Here is a 19,395-nt window from a genome sequence, read left to right as displayed (position 1 = left end):
ACTTAATCTTCCTTTGTGTTGCTTCAATACCTTTACTTTGATTTATTGCTTTATGAGTTAACTCTTATGCAAGACTTATTGATGCTTGTCTTAAAGTACTATTCATGAAAAGTCTTTGCTTTATGATTCACTTGTTTACTCATGTCATTACCATTGTTTTGATCGCTGCATTCATCACATATGTTTACAAATATTATGATCAAGGTTATGATGGCATGTCACTTCGTAAATTATCTTTGTTATCGTTTTACCCGCTCGGGACGAGCAGAACAAAGCTTGGGGATGCCGATACGTCTCCGACGTATCGATAATTTCTTATGTTCCATGCCACATTATTGATGATATCTACATGTTTTATGCACACTTTATGTCATATTCGTGCATTTTCCGGAACTAACCTATTAACAAGATGCCGAAGAGCCGATTGCTGTTTTCTGCTGTTTTTGGTTTCAGAAATCCTAGTAACGAAATATTCTCGGAATTGGACGAAATCAACGCCTGTGGTCCTATTTTGCCACGAAGCTTCCGGAAGACCGAAGAGGAGTCGAAGTGGGGCCACGAGGCGCCGCCACCATAGGGCGGCGCGGCCCCGGCCCCGGCCGCGCCGACTCGTGGTGTGGGGCCCTCGTGTGGCCCCCCACGTTGCCCTTCCGCCTACTTAAAGCCTCCGGTCGCGAAACCCCCAAGATGCGAGAGCCACGATACGGAAAACCTTCCGAGAGACGCCGCGCCGATCCCATCTCGGGGGATTCGGAGATCTCCTCCGGCACCTCGTCTGGAGAGGGGATTCATCTCCGGAGGACTCTTCACCGCCATGGTCGCCTCCGGAGTGATGAGTGAGTAGTTCACCCCTGGACTATGGGTCCATAGCAGAAGCTAGATGGTTGTCTTCTCCTCATTGTGCTTCATTGTTGGATCTTGTGAGCTGCCTAACATGATCAAGATCATCTATCTCGTAATACTATATGTTGTGTTTGTCGGGATCCGATGGATAGAGAATACTATGTTATGTTAATTATCAAGTTATTACCTATGTGTTGTTTATGATCTTGCATGCTCTCCGTTATTAGTAGAGGCTCGGCCAAGTTTTTGCTCTTAACTCCAAGAGGGATTATTTATGCTTCGATAGTGGGTTCATGCCTCCATTGATACTGGGACGATGGATGAAAGTTCTAAGGTTGTGTTGTGTTGTTGCCACTAGGGATAAAACATTGATGCTATGTCTAAGGATGTAGTTGTTGATTACATTACGCACCATACTTAATGCAATTGTTCGTTGTTAGCAACTTAATACGGAAGGGGTTCGGATGATAACCTGAAAGTGGACTTTTTATGCATAGATGTAGTTGGATGGCGGTCTATGTACTTTGTCGTAATGCCCAATTAAATCTCACTATATTTATCATGACATGTATGTGCATTGTTATGCCCTCTCTATTTATCAATTGCCCGACTGTAATTTGTTCACCCAACATGCTTTTATCTTATGGGAGAGACACCTCTAGTGAATCGTGGACCATGGTCCATTCTTTTATATCGAAATACAAATCTGTTGCAATACTTGTTCTTTACTCGTTTTCTTGCAAACAATCATCTTCCACACAATACGGTTAATCCTTTGTTACAGCAAGCCGGTGAGATTGACAACCTCACCGTTTCGTTGAGGCAAAGTACTTTGGTTGTGTTGTGCAGGTTTCACGTTGGCGCCGGAATCCCTGGTGTTGCGCCGCACTACATCCCGCCGCCATCAACCTTCAACGTGCTTCTTGGCTCCTCCGGTTCGATAAACCTTGGTTTCTTTCTGAGGGAAAACTTGCTGCTGTGCGCATCATACCTTCCTCTTGGGGTTCCCAACGAACGTGTGAGTTACACGCCATCAGCTGCCCGGGCGACCTCGTACCACGGGAGAAGCCCAAGATCATCGCCCCTCACCGGCGAGAGGCGGAGGGAATGGCGTTGACCGCCACCACCAGCTGATGGCGTGTATTTCACACGTTCGTTGGGCAACCCCAAGAGGAAGGTATGATGCGCACAGCAGCAAGTTTTCCCTCAGAAAGAAACCAAGGTTTATCGAACCAGGAGGAGCCAAGAAGCACGTTGAAGGTTGATGGCGGCGGGATGTAGTGCGGCGCAACACCAGGGATTCCGGCGCCAACGTGGAACCCGCACAACACAGCCAAAGTACTTTGCCCCAACGAAACAAGCTGAGGTTGTCAATCTCACCGGCTTGCTGTAACAAAGGATTAACCGAATCGTGTGGAAGATGATTGTTTGCAAGAAAACAAGAAAAACAAGTATTGCAACAGATTTGTATTTCAGTATTAAAGAATGGACCGGGGTCCACGGCTCACTAGAGGTGTCTCTCCCATAAGATAAAAGCATGTTGGGTGAACAAATTACAGTCGAGCAATTGACAAATAGAAAGGGCATAACAATGCACATACATGTCATGATAAGTACAAGTGAGATTTAATTGGGCATTACGACAAAGTACATAGACCGCCATCCAACCGCATCTATGCCTAAAAAGTCCACCTTCAGAGTTATCGTCCGAACCCCTTCCGATATTAAGTTGCAAAGCAACGGACAATTGCATTAAGTATGGTGCGTAATGTAATCAACTACTACATCCTCGGACATAGCGCCAATGTTTTATCCCTAGTGGCAACAAGACAAAGACAACCTTAGAACTTTCTCGTCATCGTCCATGTGTCAATGCGGCATGAACCCACTATCGAGCATAAATACTCCCTCTTGGAGTTAAGAGCAAAAACTTGGCCACAGCCTCTACTAGTAACGGAGAGCATGCAAGATCATAAACAACACATATGTAATAACTTGATAATTAACATAATATGGTATTCTCTATCCATCGGATCCGACAAACACAACATAGAGTATTACGTATAGATGATCTTGATCATGTTAGGCAGCTCACAAGATCCAACAATGAAGCACAATGAGGAGAAGACAACCATCTAGCTACCGCTATGGACCCATAGTCCAGGGGTGAACTACTCACTCATCACTCCGGAGGCGACCATGGCGGCGTAGAGTCCTCCGGGAGATGAATCCCCTCTCCGGCAGGGTGCCGGAGGAGATCTCCCGTAATCCCCCGAGATTGGATTGGCGGCGGCGGCGTCTCGCAAGGTTTTCCGTATCGTGGTTTTTTTCGCATCGGGGTTTCGCGACGGAGGCTTTAAGTAGGCGGAGCGGCGCAGTCGGGGGCCGACGAGGGGCCCACACCACGAGGCGGCGCGGGCCCCCCTTGGCCGCGCCGCCTTGTGGTTTGGCCACCTCGTGGCCCCACTTCGTATTCTCTTCGGTCTTCCGGAAGGTTCGTGGCAAAATAGGCCCCCGGGTCTTCGTTTCGTCCAATTCCGAGAATATTTCGTTACTAGGATTTCGAAACCAAAAACAGCGTAAAACAAAGAATCGGCACTTCGGCATCTTGTTAATAGGTTAGTTCCAGAAAATGCACGAATATGACATAAAGTGTGCATAAAACATGTAGGTATCATCAATAATATGGCATAGAACATAAGAAATTATCGATACGTCGGAGACGTATCACCAGCCACCACCGCCGTGCCACCGATGGGAGGCGGGGAGGCAGCAGCACGGGCTCTCGCCACCGTCCCCGTCCATCCATGCGGGAGGCAGGAGGGCCGCCGTCGCCCCTCCATCTTCATCATACCGCTGCCTCCCCGGGAGGCGGGAGGGCCGCCGCCGCGCGTGAGAAACTCCCTGGCCGCCGTCCCCGTCGCGTCACGAGGGAAGGCCCCCGCCGCCGCCACGCCCTGAGGTCTTTTCCCCGGTGGTGCTGCCGGCGGCTGCGGCGGGAGGGTTGGGGGAGGGTTGGGGGAGGCGGCTAGGGTTGGGGGAGAATGAGCTTCAAAGCCCACATGTAATATGGATCAGAGAAAGTACCGTTAACACGCAGCAAAGATACTTTGCCGACTACCCGCACGGCAAAGATTTTTTTGCCGAAGGAATCTTTGCCGTGTCGGCTTTACCGAGTGTTGTACACTGCACCGTGCATTTTTTTTTTTGACCTTTACCGTGCCTTTTTGTACTCAGCAAAGATGTTGTTTTCTGTAGTGAAGCCTAGTATTAGAGGATAAATAGTACAAGTGAAGAACTGAAGATACGATTACTTAGTTTCAATTGAGGTTTTTAACACACCAACAGTTTCCAGTAGCACTATCAGAGTGGCTCCATCATACTTTATAGCCTCAACTATTTTTTTTACTCTATTAACCTATATGAATCTCCGATGTATTGGATCGTGTTGGTATGTGTGGCTCCGCTTAGTTAACATTCTTGGATGGGACTACGCGGCGGCGCCGCACACTGGGTCGTTTCGTGCGGCGGCTTGCCAGCTTGAACCGTTCACTTTCGGCCCAAGTCGCTCAGTACGAACGCAGTATAAAAACGCTTGCACATACGAAACCTCAGCCACGTCATCCTACCCCGTAACTCCCGGTGGAAAGAAATGGCCATCGAGTGCGAAAACTCTTAGTTGAACCGCGCGGCATGTGAGCCGGCCGCATCGACGGATGACAGCAGCGGGAGATTCGGGCATTGAGTAGGGGTGGGCAGCGTATTCACACATAGATAGAAGGTATCAATCGCGTATCAGAGCAGAGGTACAGGGTGCGGAAGATGGTCCATGGCAGACATGCACTGACGATACGGCCGCACGCGCCAGAAAATAAATGACCGGTGACCATGGTAGACCACGCTCCCCACTAGTACACCACGCTCAGCACTGTTTATTGTCTTCAAGCTTGGGTCTTGCCGAGGATAGGATAGAAATCGATCGGTTGAACCATGAATCGATCGGTTGAACCAGAAATCACATCCTTGTGCTCAGGCAGAAAACGTTGAGTTTTTACCACCAATGTCTTTTTTAATGATTCGTGACTCGTGAGACCCCAGAGCAAAATCCTTGCACTGATACCTCGCCTCTCGCCCAATGTATCACGCTCATTCCGTCCAAGATCACCATTGATCTGCAGCAAAACCTAGCACATCCATGTTGGAGCCGGTCTTGATGCCGAGGCTGGTGAGCTAGCCCGGCGAATCAGCGCCTAGCTATGGAAGAAGGGCGTGCGGGGTCCATTCCTGTCCCAAAGCCGCACGGTCTGGCTTTCTACAGCTGAACCCGTCGTATGGTGAACGTATTCACACTGTCTGGTGCATATAAGTCCATTTTATCAATGATTTCGTTGTGGATCACCGGCCAATGGGAGAACGAGTTCAGGCCGGTGCATGTGCCGCCCGGTTCTGAAACTCCACTCTCCCATCGAGTGGACATAGCATCACGAAAGCATGCATATCCAGTTCCCAAAACGCTAATTGTTCGGGCAAAATAATAGCCTCGTCTAACTTGACAAGTAGTCCTAATTAATTAGGTAAGTAGGACTAATTAATCCGGCAGTTGCTAATATGGCAATTCGACAAATTAATCAGGTAATTACGCTAATGAATTCGGTAGTTACTGCTAATTAATTGGGAAAATACGGTAAATAAATTCTGTAATTGGTAAAACATGGCAGCTGAGCCTAATTAATCAGGAAGTTATCATAATAAAATCTGCCAAATTCAGCTAATTATCACTAATGGCGCCGCATCTTCGCTCGGTGCTCAACGACGGCAACCACTCGATACGTGCATCCTCGGCGACGGAACGAGAGAAAGCGCTGGAAACCGCCGGAAGCAGCCTCCTCCTCGTGCATGTGTGCTCTCGCGGCGGCCGGCCGCCACGCTGATGCCCCGCTCAGCCGCACCGGCCTCCCCAGCCATGCTCGGCCATGGAGAACTTCCGCGCTGATGTGCACTGGGCCGCGGAGGAATCCTCGGCCGTGCTCGGCCGCGACGGCCTTCTCCACCGTGCTTGGCCATGGAGGCTTTCCCGCTGATGCGCACCTAGGCCGCGGCGGCCTCCTCCGCCGTGCTCGACCACGACGGCCAGCCCCGCCGTTTTTGGCCGTGGAGGCCTATCGCTACTGTGCTCGTGGTGGAGGTCACCGCCTCTGGGTTGGTTTGTGGTGGAGATAAGATGTGAGGGGATAAGATGTGATCCATCACTAAGGGGCGTGATGCGCTTTTCCACACCCGCCGCACGGGAGGGCTAGTCATGCGGCGCTTATATGTAGATTTTTCCAACATTCTTTTGTGACCCCGTCACCGAGGTATACTATGTCCGCGTAGATTTTACGCCTAGCTAGAAATAGATTTCGAGAACCTACTTGCGTAGGTACAACTCAGTTGCCACAATTCCAAATGCTGTTCATGGACAAAACAACTAGTAATAAATCGCCGGGGCCAGGAGTATCGTATTACCAATACTTGGAGGATTAATTACCTATGTGAATTTGCTAATTGCTAACGCGTTGGAAGCGACGGATTATCTTTTCTCGTATCATTCTCTTGGCTTTAGAGCAACCAGCAAGATGGAATCCAACCTTTCGCTGCAAGTTGGGAGGGGGACGGAATCAGTTCTCAAGCAAATGCAGAGAAGTTTCCTCCCTGATCACCTGAGATTCTCTCTTCTTTCCCGGGCAAGTGCTAATCAGCTCTGTGATGATAACGAAATAGCTACTAGTAAAAGAGATGCAACAATTCTTCGTCGTAGCTTTACAACCGAGGAGTCTCCACATTTTTAAGCAATTTACAATGCGTGTGCCTGACTTTGACAACCTTGCAGCCTCTGCAAGATCGCGCCAGCCACAGGGCGCATGCTGAGAAACTTAGCCCGGGAGGAATTTCAGGATTCTGTTTCCATGGGAGGCCGGTGGTCTTTGCTTGCTCTGATCTAGTGGCCTCCTTGGCTGTTTCGTGGAGGTTTGTGTGTATCGCTTTGAGTGTCTTGCACTCGCCTTAGTCTCTGCTGCTCTGTCCACATGAACAGAGACAGCTAGCACAGATCCACTTGGCCATGCAAATCCGTACTTCTGAGAACTTGTAAAATTACGCAAGTAATTAGATAGCTTTGCTAAGTTCCGTAAGAACAGAGTAATGTTTCCGGCTTGTCACAAAAACACTTCGAAGATGCACAAAGCCTACCCAGTGATCACATCAGGTTGTCCTCTCAAACCGACACCTCTAACACTAGGGGTCGTCAAACTAGACAGCAACAAGCACAACGGGGCAAGGCCCCGCACGAAATCATGACGAGCATTCATCCAGAAATAGAACATATCAAAAACAATTTCTACTCCGTCCTATTAATATGCCACTTCTATGTAGGGCTGAAGTTAAAAATCGAAACTCGGGAGCCAAACGAATAACTCAAACTCAATGTCTAACGAGTCGAGCCGAGTTTTGGGTTTGAACTCATTTGTTGACCTATTTAAGTTAGCCAAGTAACGAGCTAGTCGTTTAGATCGTTAACTCATTCAAGTACAGTATGCAAATTTTCATAGATGGGTGCGAAAGCAAAGAAACTGCCAATGTTTTTTGCACATTGTAATGGTGTAGAACTACAATCATTTTTTTCATTATTGATCTTTGCCTCCGTGGAATTGTGGAAGGACTCAGAATTCCAGCCCTATGTATGATACAAAATCACCACCACACAGAAGTATTACCTCCGTTCGGAAATATAATCCTTAGGGTTTCTTTGATTCGTATGATAGAAAAAACATAGAAATAGGAAAAGTGCGGGATTGAGATGTCATGACTACTTTGAATATTATGTGAATATGAAGTGTGTTTGATTATAGCAAAGAAATTTTCATGAGATGTACCCTAATATTTTTTATAGGATTTACACTACAAGATTTTTATAGGATTACTTTCTCTAGGATATGTTCCTATGAATCAAACTACCTATGTAGAAAATTTTCTCATGAGATCTAAATCTTACACAATTCTCATACAAATCCTCTGAATCAAAGGAGCCCTTACTTTGGAATGCAAATCTAATGACAATAATTTCATATCACATAGATTCGCAAAAAAAAAAAAAAATCATATCACATAACTTTTCCTAACAATAGTTTGAAACGGACAGACTGTTTACAAATACTCCCTCATCACAAGAAAGAAAACCACATCAGAATCTAGTAAATTCTGGCGCACTGGCATCGCAACCCCCGCCGTTAAGGAAAAGGGGAAGCAGTGAAGACGCAAGCAAGGAAGCGAAGCAAAGCAAAGCCATGATGGTGTGCCCCAGCCAGCCAACCCCCGCAGCCGAACCCAACAAAGCGAGGTGGAGTCAACCACATAGCGTGAGTCTTACCCGCCCCAACCGCCGAAAGCAAATCCTACGCGCCCTTTCCCCATCACTCCAGCCCACGCTACAAAAGATCGGATCATCTTCCCATAGCGTCCCCTCTACAACGCACTCTTCAGCTCGTCTTCGTCTCTCTCCCTCGATCATCATCATCACAGAGATCAGTTCGCACTAGCTAGGTAGACGCACCGTATGTCCTGCTTCGCCATGCGCACCTCGTCGTCGTCCAGGGTCAGGGGCGGCAGGCAGCAGCCGTGGCGGTGGTTGCGCAGGTGCGCCGGCATCGCCGCCGCCGCGCACGCCAGGATCCGCCGCACCGTCGTACGCGTCCGGTGGTCTGGCCCTGGTCGGTTTAGCGGCCACCGTCACCATCGCTCACCGGCCCCGCCCCTGCCGTCCGTACAGCGCGGCCACCACCGGAGCTTCGCGCCGGTCTACGTCGACGAGCTCTACAGCCAGCCCAAGGGCCTCAGCGTCGTGCGCGAGGAGGAGCCGCAGCACAGCACCAGCAAGCTCGCACGTGACACCGACCGTACCGGCGGCGTCGTCAACAAGTCACGCGTGCATGGCGCCGGCGCCGCGGCCGCTACCACTACTGGTGGCAGCAGCAAGGCGCATGCTGGGGGTAGGACCGCCGGCGTGAGGGGTTTCTTGCTGAGCCCGAGCAGAGGAGGTTGCGGGATGGGGGAGGTGGACCTGAGGGCGGAGATGTTCATCAGGAAGTTCAGGGAGGAGATGAGGCTGCAGAGCCAGAGGTCGGCCGAGGAATTCCAGGCCATGCTTGCAAGAGGCCTATGACATCCATGATCCATCCATCAGAAAAAAATAATTGATCTTCTCATGGATGTAGTTAATTTACCATGAGAGGATGCCTAGATTAGCTACTCTGTATTTAGTTTGGTTTGGTTTGCGGTTTGTAAAAGAGTTGATAGGGTCCTAGAAGCATATTTCGTCAGTTGGCACTTGGCACTCAGTTTGGAGCTTGGTTCTCGTGTTGTGTATATATAAATATAGGATTCTTGCATTTGTTGATCTTTACATGTATTGTTGGGTATTCATCGGAACAAGAAAAAACCAAAAGGTTTGTGTAACTACTATTGTATCCATCATAGTTGTGTTTGAAGATACGGTTTGCTTCACATCGTCCCCCATCGTCGGAATAAAAGAACTAGTAGATCTGTTCCGTCTAAAATAGGAATGGATGTTAGCGTTATGAACTTATAATCATGGATCGACCCGTCCATCACGATGGCCGCGGCCCTTGCGCACCACCAGCTTGCCCTCATGCTACATTCGCGCGTCTCGGCGGTCGCGCAAGCCCAACTTGGCGCGCGTCTCGGCCTCACTCTAGCACGCTGCTCTCGCCGATGTGCCGGACACCCACCTATTGCCACGAGGAGCTGCCTTCTCCTAGCACGCTACTCTCGCCGATGTGCCGGACACCCACCTATTGCCACGAGGAGCTGCCTTCTCCACGACAGGCGCCTACCGCACCATTAAATCCTCTCGCGTCATGCTCCCGCTCGCCGACTGCAACAGGTCAAACTTCGCGCCGCTCAAAGTCCAGGTCTTCTTATGGATTGCGCGCTCTCGCCGACGTGCCGGACACCCGCCTGTTGCCAAGAGGAGCTGCCTTCTCCATGGCAGGCGCCTACTGTACCATGAAATCCTCTGGCGTCGTGCTCCCGCTCGCCGACTGCAACTGGTCAAACTTCACGCCGCTCAAAGTCCGGGTCTTCTTCTGGATTGCGCACTCTCGCCGACGTGCTGGACACCCGCCTGTTGCCAGGAGGAGCTGCCTTCTCCACGGCAGGCGCCTACCGCACCATGAAATCCTGTGGCGTCGTGTTCCCGCTCGCCGACTGCAACTGGTCAAACTTCGTGCCGCTCAAAGTCCAAGTCTTCTTCTGGATTGCACGCTCTCGCGGACGTGCCGGACACCCGCCTGTTGCCAGAAGGAGCTGCCTTCTCCACGGTAGGCCCCTACCGCACCATGAAATCCTCTGGAGCCATGCTCCCGCTCGCTGACTGCAACTGGTCAAACTTTGCGCAACTCAAAGTCCGGGTCTTCTTCTAGATTGCACACTCTCTCGACATGCCGGACACCCGCCTGTGGCCAGGAGGAGCTGCCTTCTCCACGGCAGGCGCCTACCACACCATGAAATCCTCTAGCGTCGTGCTCCCGCTCGCCGACTGCAACTGGTCAAACTTCGTGCCACTCAAAGTCCAGGCCTTCTTCTGGATTGTGCGCTCTCGCCGACGTGTTGAACAACCGCCTATTGCCAAGACGAGCTGCCTTCTCCACGACAGGCGCCTACCGCACCATGAAATCCTCTAGCGTCGTGCTTCCGTTCGCCGACTGCAACTGGACAAAGTTCGGGTCTTCTTCTAGATTGCGCGCCACAGGAATACCGGGACGACGCTCTCCTCCACAGGCTTGGCGTCCTACCATCGACCCGCTGCCCAATTTGCAACGACGACGAGGACCTGCTTCACCTTTTCCCCAGGTGCCCCCGCCTAGCTACGTGGTTTGCTTGTGTTGGGGCCCCTGTGGCCACCACTGTTGATGGCCTGGAGGAGGGCTGCTCAGCTCTCGCCGCGCCCCTCCATGCCCTCGCCTCCCTTGTACGACACACCTTGGTGCTGCTAATCCTTTGGATCACTTGCAAGAGCAGGAACCGCATGGTCTTTGATGCCAGCTCCAGCGACCCCAACAAATGTTCTCCCTCCTTGCGGATCACTGTGATCTATGCATGGCTACATCGGTTGCCTTGTCGATATAGCTGTCGGCCAGTGGACCTGTGGCTTTCAGCTCGAAGGGCTGGTCTCTTGTAGCCGTCTCGGTCGTTTTTATGCTGAGAAACCTTCCTCATGTAATCTTTCGGGTTCTTTGTACTTATCGAGCTCAGCTCGTCCCTCCTTAATAATAAAAATTTCACTTCGGGTGGACGATTCCCTACACCGTTTAGCTTTCAAAAAAAAGTTCATTCCATTTACATGGAACGTGGACACAGGTGGTGCATGACTATCATCAGCTTGTGCTGTAAGGTGTTTGGTTATGTCTCACAAGAAATTTTATTACTACAAACAGAAGATCCACCGCCCCGAGTTGATCACGCCTATTATTACATAAGCTGAAAGGGTTCCTTTTTTTTTGTGTTCAGAGAACGTATACCTGAGGCCCTGGTCAGCTGGCTGGGAAATTGATGCTCGCTCATAAAGTTGTAATGTGCACATGCTAGCTAGTATGAAAACAAACACATTAATGAAATATCATCCTTTCACCGTACCCGAGTCAACAACAAAAATGTAAATTCAAGTTCAGATTTCATGTCATGTGGTCACAGATTTAAGGGCCTGTTTGGTTTGTGTCCCCATCTTACCCTACCAAAAAGTTGGTCATGCCAAATATCCTCCTACCTGTTTGGTTTGTTGCCAATTATTGGGCTGCCTGTGGATCACTTGTTGTTTCTTTCACTGATTCTAGCCAATATTTTGGCAGCCCATGGGTGGCAGATTTCTGCGCCAAAAAATTGGCTGGCCAATTTTGGCAAGGTTAACCTAGGCGCAATCGAAACACGCCCTTAGCAAATCTATCTCTCATGTAGTCCCATCACGTCGTGGCAACCGACTGGCTGCCGTGAATTATGAACGGATTAGGTACTAAGACTGCTTTAACCGAGAGTTGTTGGCTCTCAGCACAAGGTAACCAAGCTAGCTTGTGAGGACGGGCGATGAAATATTCCCAAGATTCACCACAAAATTAAGGAAAGATGGATCCCATCGTCATAATCGGATTGATAATAATTTTTCTGTGAACAATAATATTGTCATATTGTGTTTGCAAGAAACAGTTAAATCAATATTGCTCAAGCAAGAACATAAGCATAAAACTAGGCGCAGCAACATTGATCTTCCTTGCAGTAGGCGTTAGCCGAAGGTTTGCCGCTGACACTGCATACGGTCCCGCAACGGGCAGCACAGCTTTCCAGATGGAAGCATTCTCCTTCATCAGCTACAAGGTCAACCGGCGATTCATCTGCAAGCCAACATGAGTTAAACAATTAACTAGCGCAAATATACAAGAAGTCTGATGTATGTTATCAAATAGTGCCATTTTTTTGTTCACAAAACATGTAGAATGAGCTGTTTTTCTTTGCATCAACGAAAAGAGCAGATGGAAATAACTTAGAGGGAGAGCATTATTACTTGTATGTGCGTAGACAGAGGATGATGACATGATGATAGACATGGCCATAAGAGCCAGGAGAACCACACACATGCTTATCGCATTGTTCTTGAGTGCCATGATGATAAGGAGATCGATCAATTGTGTTTTTGTTGTGTGCTTAGTTTGCATTAGGATCTGTCCTTTGCGGCTGTTTATATAAAGGAGAAAAATCAAATAAATGGCATTAAATCAAGGGAAATTATATTGAGATAACATTCTAATTTTTGGTCTCCTGGCGCGATGGGATCTCAGCCAACGTTGGGATGGCAATTCTGCATTTCAGGGTTGCCACGTGGCGAATCGCTATTGGTTCGCTATGTGAATCACCACGCAATTAGGGCCCTAAATCAATGTACGTACTAATTAGTATATACACTCAGTAAATTAGATCAAAACCTCCCTTATCTATTGGCCAGAAGTTACTGTATTATAATCTTCCTTATTTATTGGCCAGAATTTATAATATATTAATAATGGATACTTCCTATATTCAAGATTTGCAAATAGATATTCTTTAGATAGTCTAGAACTAAGGGCATCTACACCGGCAGCCCCTATATTGTGACAGTATAGGCAGGCACTGTAGGGCCATCAGGACTCGTTCACCCCCCCCCCCCGCGTATTATAGGGGCCACACCGGTGTCCCCTATAAAATTTAACCAAAAAAAAACTGATGAATTTCATTCAAAATTTAAAAGTTCGGCAAATTTAGAACAATAATTTAAACTAATCTCTACTTTTTCCTCCTCGGAGTCGACGATGTTCTCCTCGGTACCCGACATCATGAAGGCTTCGTCTCGGCTGCCAATGATAACGTCATGGATTGTGCGGCCATGAATTGACCTGAACCGCCTCCGCTCGGCGATGTTTTTCTCCGATGGTAGCCGTTGGAGCGGCATGGGAACCCCACCCAAGATGATGGTCCAGACCCTTAGCATCCTAGCTTTTGCTGGCACGAGGATGCCGTATTTGGTGAGCTCGGTGACCTCGTGCCAGTCCAGCCAACGCCCGACATGGGCAGACTGGATGATGTAGCAGTGTCAGAGGATATAAATCGGGAGGTCGTTCACGGTTGGTAGGTGGGTCGTGGCGCCATTACCCTGCCATCTTGGAAGTTGATATGGTCGCCATTGACGCGTGTTTGACCCGACTAGGCGACAAGTTATCACAGTGGCTGCCAACCAGGCCCTCTAACATGATGCGGAGTGTCCACCCCCCTCCCCCGATCCCGGCCCTTGTGGGTAGGGGCAGAGCTCCGAAATGTGGCGGGTGCCTATGGGAGGCGCTGGTGGGAGCCAATTGCGTGGCCAACAGCCCAGCGGGTGCCCTCAACTTCCCTCTCAGCTCCACCTCCACCGCATTTGAGAGTCTCGTTCATTGGGGCCAAGTAGCGTCACCCCTGTGGGTATACTCCCGACTTATGGTTGTGTCATGGTCTGCATATGTTGTCTACTTGGATCTAACCTAAGGGAATCTCTAACGGCCCGGCGCAAACGGACAATTTGCCTCCGCGGTGTCAAAATTTGGGTTTTCCCACAACCCAGCTGTCCGACGCATAGTGATCGGGCTGTCCGCTGACACGCATTCCCACGGAGTCCTGGTCCCTGCCATCCGTGCAGCGTGGCCACCACCGGAGCTTCGCGCCGGTCTACGTCGACGAGCTCTACAGCCAGCCCAAGGGCCTCATCGTCGTGCGCGAGGAGGAGCCGCAGCCCAACACCAGCAAGCTCGCACGTGACACTGACCGTACCGGCGGCGGCGTCAACAAGACACACGTGCATGGCCATGGCGCCGGCGCCGCGGCCGCTACCACTACTGGTGGTGGCAGCAAGGCGCGTGCTGGGGGTAGGAGCGCCGGCGTGAGGGGTTGCTTGCTGAGCCCGGGCAGAGGGGGTTGTGGGATGGGGGAGGTGGATGTGGATGTGAGGGCAGAGATGTTCATCATGAAGTTCAGGGAGGAGATGTGGTTGCAGAGCCAGAGGTCGGACGAGGAATTCCAGGCCATGCTTGCAAGAGGCCTATGACATCCATGATCCATCCATCAGAAAAACAATTGATCTTCTCATGGATGTAGTTAATTTACCACGAGAGGATGCCTAGATTAGCTACTCTGTATTTAGTTTGGTTTGGTTTGCGGTTTGTAAAAGAGTTGATAGGGCCCTAGAAGCATATTTCGTGGTTGGCACTCAGTTTGGAGCTTGGTTCTCGTGTTGTGCATATAGGAATATAGGATTGTTGCATTCGTTGATCTTTACATGTATTGTTGGGTATTCATCGGAACAAGGAAAAACCAAAAGGTTTGTATAACTACTAGTAAAGTATTGTGTATCCATCATAACTGTGTTTGGAGATCCTCCCCTCCTCCGTCGTCGAGATTTTATTTGTACAAACTGAGGCCCTGGTCAGTTGGATGGGGCATTGATGCTCGCTCATAAAGTTGTAATGCACATGCTAGCTAGTATGAAAACAAACACATTAATGAAATATCACCCTTTGACCGTACCAGAGTCAACGAAAAATGTAAATTCAAAACAGATTTCATGTCATGTGGTCACAGATTTTAGCAAATCTATCTCTCATGTAGTCCCATCATGTCATGGCAACCGACTGGCTACCGTGAACTATGAGCGGATTAGGTACAAAGACAGCTTTAACCGAGAGTTGTTGGCTATCAGTGCAAGGTAACCAAGCTAGCTTGTGAAAATAGCGGACAGGTGATGGAAATATTTCCAAGACTCACCAAATTCACCAAATTCACCAAATAATTAAGGAAAGATGGATCCCATGTCATAATCGGATTGATAATAATTTTTGCGTGAACAATAATATTATGTTTGCTAGAAAACGGTTACATCAATATTGCTCAAGCAATAACATAAGCATAAAACTAGGCGCAGCAACACTGATCTTCCTTGCAGTAGGCATTAGCCGAAGGCTTGCCGCTGACACTGCATACAGTCCCGCAACGGGCAGCACAGCTTTCCTGATGGAAGCATTCTCCTTCATCAGCTACAAGGTCAACGGGCGATTCATCTGCAAGCAACATGAGTTAATCAATTAACTAGCGCACATATACAAGAAGTCTGATGTATGTTGGCAAATAGTGCCAATTTTTTGTTCATGAAACATGTAGAATGAGCTGTTTTTTTTTTTCATCAACGAAAAGAGCAGATGGAAATAACTTAGAGGGAGAGCATTATATTACTTGTATGTGCGTAGACAGAGGATGATGACATGATGATAGACATGACCATAAGAGCCAGGAGAACCACACCCATGCTTGTCGCATTGTTCTTGAGTGCCATGATGATAAGGAGATCGATCAATTGTGTTTTTGTTGTGTGCTTAGTTTGCATTAGGATCTGTCCTTTGCGGCTGTTTATATAGAGAAGAAAATCAAATAAATGGCATTAAATCAAGGGAAATTATATTGAGATAACATTCTACTTTTTGGTCTCCTGGCGCGATGGGATCTCAGCCAATGTTGGGATGGCAATTCTGCATTTCAGGGTTGCCACGTGGTGAATCGCTATTGGTTCGCTATGTGAATCACCACGCAATTAGGGCCCTAAATCAATGTACGTAGTAGTAAATCAGATCAAAACCTTCCTTTATTTATTGGCCAGAAGTTACTGTATTAATTAATGGATACTTCTTATTATTCAAGATTTGCAAATCTATACCTAATAATAAAGGGAGAAGCGTTTCCTCGGTTTGGTCCCTATGATCTAAGGTTTCTGCCAAAAAGTTTCGTCAACGCTTTTTCTTTGAACCGTTTTACCCTCCCACTAAAACGCATATTACGCACTTTTACCATCGTACCGGTTCGTTCGTTATGTTTTTTCTTCTCCCATCGAACGAACGAACCCGCGAACCCGCTCCAGGCCAGCACATCCCGCGTGGATCAGAATTTGGGCTGTCGTGTGGGCCGGAACAGTTGATGCCGTGTTGCCGAACGCCCGAACGGGCTGGTATTTTCGTCCATATGAATCAAACACGTCAAAAGAAACGGATCGAGTTTATTCGTTAGCAGCGCTTGTCCATGGCCACGTACAGCGTGCTACCTGTAATGGGCTGGCAAATTCAATGGCCCATATAGGTGTCACGTGGAATCAGCATTTATCTCTATAAAAACGTGGAATCAACGTTAAGACCTGGTATGAATTTAGTCCCACACCGCTTCCTTAGGCTGAACCAGACCAATTCATATACGTGGCAAGTTCGCAAAGTATCAGCAAGCAGCGGTTCAAAGATACAATTGCCTAATTATCCGTGAGCTAATTATAAGAGGAGGAGGGATTAAGGTTGCCTGCCACACATGGTGTGACGATCATGGTACTTGAAAGGAGGAATGGACGCCTCAATGGTGCACGCAAGTTCGAGTGTTCCACATCCCAAAACTGGGTCAAAGAAGGGAGAGAAGGGGAGCTCAGAGAAGAGAAGGCTCGATCTATCCTGGTCGAGGACGTGGGACGATCGGCGTGGGAAAAGAAAAAGGAGCAAGGAGGGAAATGAAAAGGTGCCGGCGACGGGGTTGGGAACGCAAAAACGCCAGAGGTAGCACCGGTTGTAGCTAGGGTTTGGAGCTGGGGTCTGGCCTTGCTGGACTGGACCGGTTGAGGTTTCTCTCTTCCCCTTTTTTTTTAACATTGTTCATGATCCATCTCATTGATCTGAATTATCTTTTCAGGTTTATGTATGCATTTTTTGTTCTTTTTCTACAGTAATCTTACAAGCTTTCTTATTTGTGAAACTGTAACAATTTAGCTTATTCTACCATGTTGCTTGAACAATTTTTTGATTTGTATTTTAAAGTTAATATATTTTCCTCTTCCGCGGCAACGCGCGGGCATTGTCCTAGTAGATATTCTTTAGTACTAAATTAGATCCATAATCTTCCTTATTTATTGGCCAGAATTTATAATATATTAATAAGGGATACTTCCTATATTCAAGATTTGCAAATAGATATTCTTTAGATATCTAGAACTAAGGGCATCTACACCGGCAGCCCCTATATTGTGACAGTATAGGCAGGCACTGTAGGGCCATCAGGACTCGTCCCCCCCCCCCCCGCGTATTATAGGGGCCGCACACCCTATAAAATTTAACCAAAAAAACCGAAGAATTTCATTCAAAATTTAAAAGTTTGGCAAAATTTAGAACAATAATTTGAACTAATCTCTATTTTTTCCTCCTCGGAGTCGACGATGTTCTCCTCGGAAGCCGACATCATGAAGGCTTCGTCTCGGGCGCCAACGATGACATCATGGATTGTGCGGCCATGCATTGACCTAGACCGCCTCCGCTCGGCGATGTTCTTCTCCGATGGTAGCTGTTGGAGTGGCATGGGAACCCCACCCAAGATGATGGTCCAGACCCTTGGCATCCTAGCTTTTGCTGGCACGAGGATGCCGTATTTGGTGAGCTCGGTGACCTCGTGCCAGTCCAGCAAACGCCTATCCATGGTGACATGGGCAGACTTGATGATGTAGCGGTGTCAGAGGATATAAATCGGGAGGTTGTTCACGGTTGGTAGGTGGGTCGTGGCGCCATTACTCTGCCATCTTGGAAGTCGATATGGTCGCCATTGACGCATGTTTGACCCGACTAGGCGATAAGTTATCACAGATGCTGAGTGTCCCCCCTCCCCCGATCCCGACCCTTGTGGGTAGGGGATGAGCTCCGAAATGTGGAGGGTGCCTATGGGAGGCGCTGGTGGGAGCCCATTGCGTGGCCGACAGCCCAGCGGGTGCCCTCAACTTCCCTCTCAGCTCCACCTCCACCGCATTTGAGAGTCTCGTTCATTGGGGCCAAGTAGCGTCACCCCTGTGGGTATACTCCCGACTTATGGTTGTGTCATGGTCTGCATATGTTGTCTACTTGGATCTAACCTAAGGGAATCTCTAACAGTCCGGCGCAAACGGACAATTTGCCTCCGCGGTGTCAAAATTTGGGGTTTCCCACAACCCAGCTGCCCGACGCATAGTGACCGGGTTGTCCGCCGACACGCATTCCCGCGGTGTCCTGGTCCCTGCCATCCAGCGTGGCCACCACCGGAGCTTCGCGTCGATCTACGTTGACGAGCTCTACAGCCAGCCCAAGGGCCTCAGCGTCGTGCGCAAGGAAGAGCCGCAGCCCAACACCAGCAAGCTCGCACGTGACACTGACCGTACCGACGACGTCATCAACAAGACACGCGTACATGGCCATGGCATCGGCGCCGCGACCGCTACCCCTACTGGTGGTGGCAGCAAGGCGCGTGCTGGGGGTAGGAGCGCCGGCGTGAGAGGTTTCCTGCTGAGCCCGGGCAGAGGGGGTTGTGGGATGGGGGAGGTGGATGTGGATGTGAGGGCAGAGATGTTCATCAGGAAGTTCAGCGAGGAGATGTGGCTGCAGAGCCCGAGGTCGGCCGAGGAATTCCAGGCCATGCTTGCAAGAGGCCTATGACATCCATGATCCATCGATCAGAAAAATAATTGATCTTCTCATGGATGTAGTTAATTTAGCACGAGAGGATGCCTAGATTAGCTACTCTGTATTTAGTTTGGTTTGGTTTGCGGTTTGTAAAAGAGTTGATAGGGCCCAAGAAGCATATTTCGTGGTTGGCACTCAATTTGGAGCTTGGTTCTCGTGTTGTGCATATAGGAATATAGGATTGTTGCATTCGTTGATCTTTACATGTATTGTTGGGTATTCATCGGAACAAGAAAAAACCAAAAGGTTTGTATAACTACTATTGTATATCCATCATAGTTGTGTTTGAAGATACGGTTTGCTTCACATCGTCCCCCATCGCCGGAATAAAAGAACTAGTAGATGTCTAAAATGGGAATGGACACTAGGGTTATGAACTTATAATCATTGACTGACCCGTCCATCACGATGGCCACGGTCCTTGCGCACCACCAGCTTGCGCTCA

At 48.9% G+C, this 19,395-nt stretch overlaps 3 protein-coding genes across 3 annotated transcripts; all 3 read left to right on the top strand.

Annotated features, from left to right (window-relative positions):
* The first annotated feature begins 8,434 nt into the window (after positions 1–8,434).
* Positions 8,435–9,197, top strand: LOC124683175. Its single transcript, XM_047217740.1, has one exon. It carries the CDS (start codon positions 8,435–8,437, stop codon positions 9,038–9,040), a length of 606 nt encoding a protein of 201 aa, XP_047073696.1. The 3' UTR covers positions 9,041–9,197.
* Positions 9,198–10,337: 1,140 nt separating this feature from the next.
* Positions 10,338–14,650, top strand: LOC124655070. The gene is made up of 2 exons (XM_047194038.1): positions 10,338–10,487; positions 14,069–14,650. The coding sequence occupies exons 1-2, from the start codon at positions 10,338–10,340 to the stop codon at positions 14,495–14,497; spliced, it is 579 nt and encodes a 192-aa protein (XP_047049994.1). The 3' UTR covers positions 14,498–14,650.
* A 3,084-nt stretch (positions 14,651–17,734) lies between these two features.
* LOC124655059 lies at positions 17,735–18,923 on the top strand. The gene is made up of 2 exons (XM_047194029.1): positions 17,735–17,896; positions 18,387–18,923. Exons 1-2 carry the CDS (start codon positions 17,735–17,737, stop codon positions 18,921–18,923), a joined length of 699 nt encoding a protein of 232 aa, XP_047049985.1.
* Positions 18,924–19,395: the final 472 nt, after the last annotated feature.

Source organism: Lolium rigidum, chromosome 1 (genome assembly GCF_022539505.1).
Source record: "Lolium rigidum isolate FL_2022 chromosome 1, APGP_CSIRO_Lrig_0.1, whole genome shotgun sequence".
Taxonomy (NCBI): Eukaryota; Viridiplantae; Streptophyta; class Magnoliopsida; order Poales; family Poaceae; genus Lolium; species Lolium rigidum.
Note: the sequence above shows the minus strand (reverse complement) of the source record. Positions and strands in the feature narration are given on the sequence as shown.

Excerpts from the sequence above, each read along its gene's own strand:
- LOC124655059 (XM_047194029.1), top strand. The coding sequence starts at position 17,735 with ATGACATCATGGATTGTGCGGCCATGCATTGACCTAGACCGCCTCCGC. Across the intron at positions 17,897-18,386 it reads GCACGAGGATGCCGTATTTG|TCCGGCGCAAACGGACAATT; the intron begins GTGAGCTCGGTG and ends AATCTCTAACAG.
- LOC124655070 (XM_047194038.1), top strand. The coding sequence starts at position 10,338 with ATGCCGGACACCCGCCTGTGGCCAGGAGGAGCTGCCTTCTCCACGGCA. Across the intron at positions 10,488-14,068 it reads TCCAGGCCTTCTTCTGGATT|TCCTGGTCCCTGCCATCCGT; the intron begins GTGCGCTCTCGC and ends ATTCCCACGGAG.
- LOC124683175 (XM_047217740.1), top strand. The coding sequence starts at position 8,435 with ATGTCCTGCTTCGCCATGCGCACCTCGTCGTCGTCCAGGGTCAGGGGC.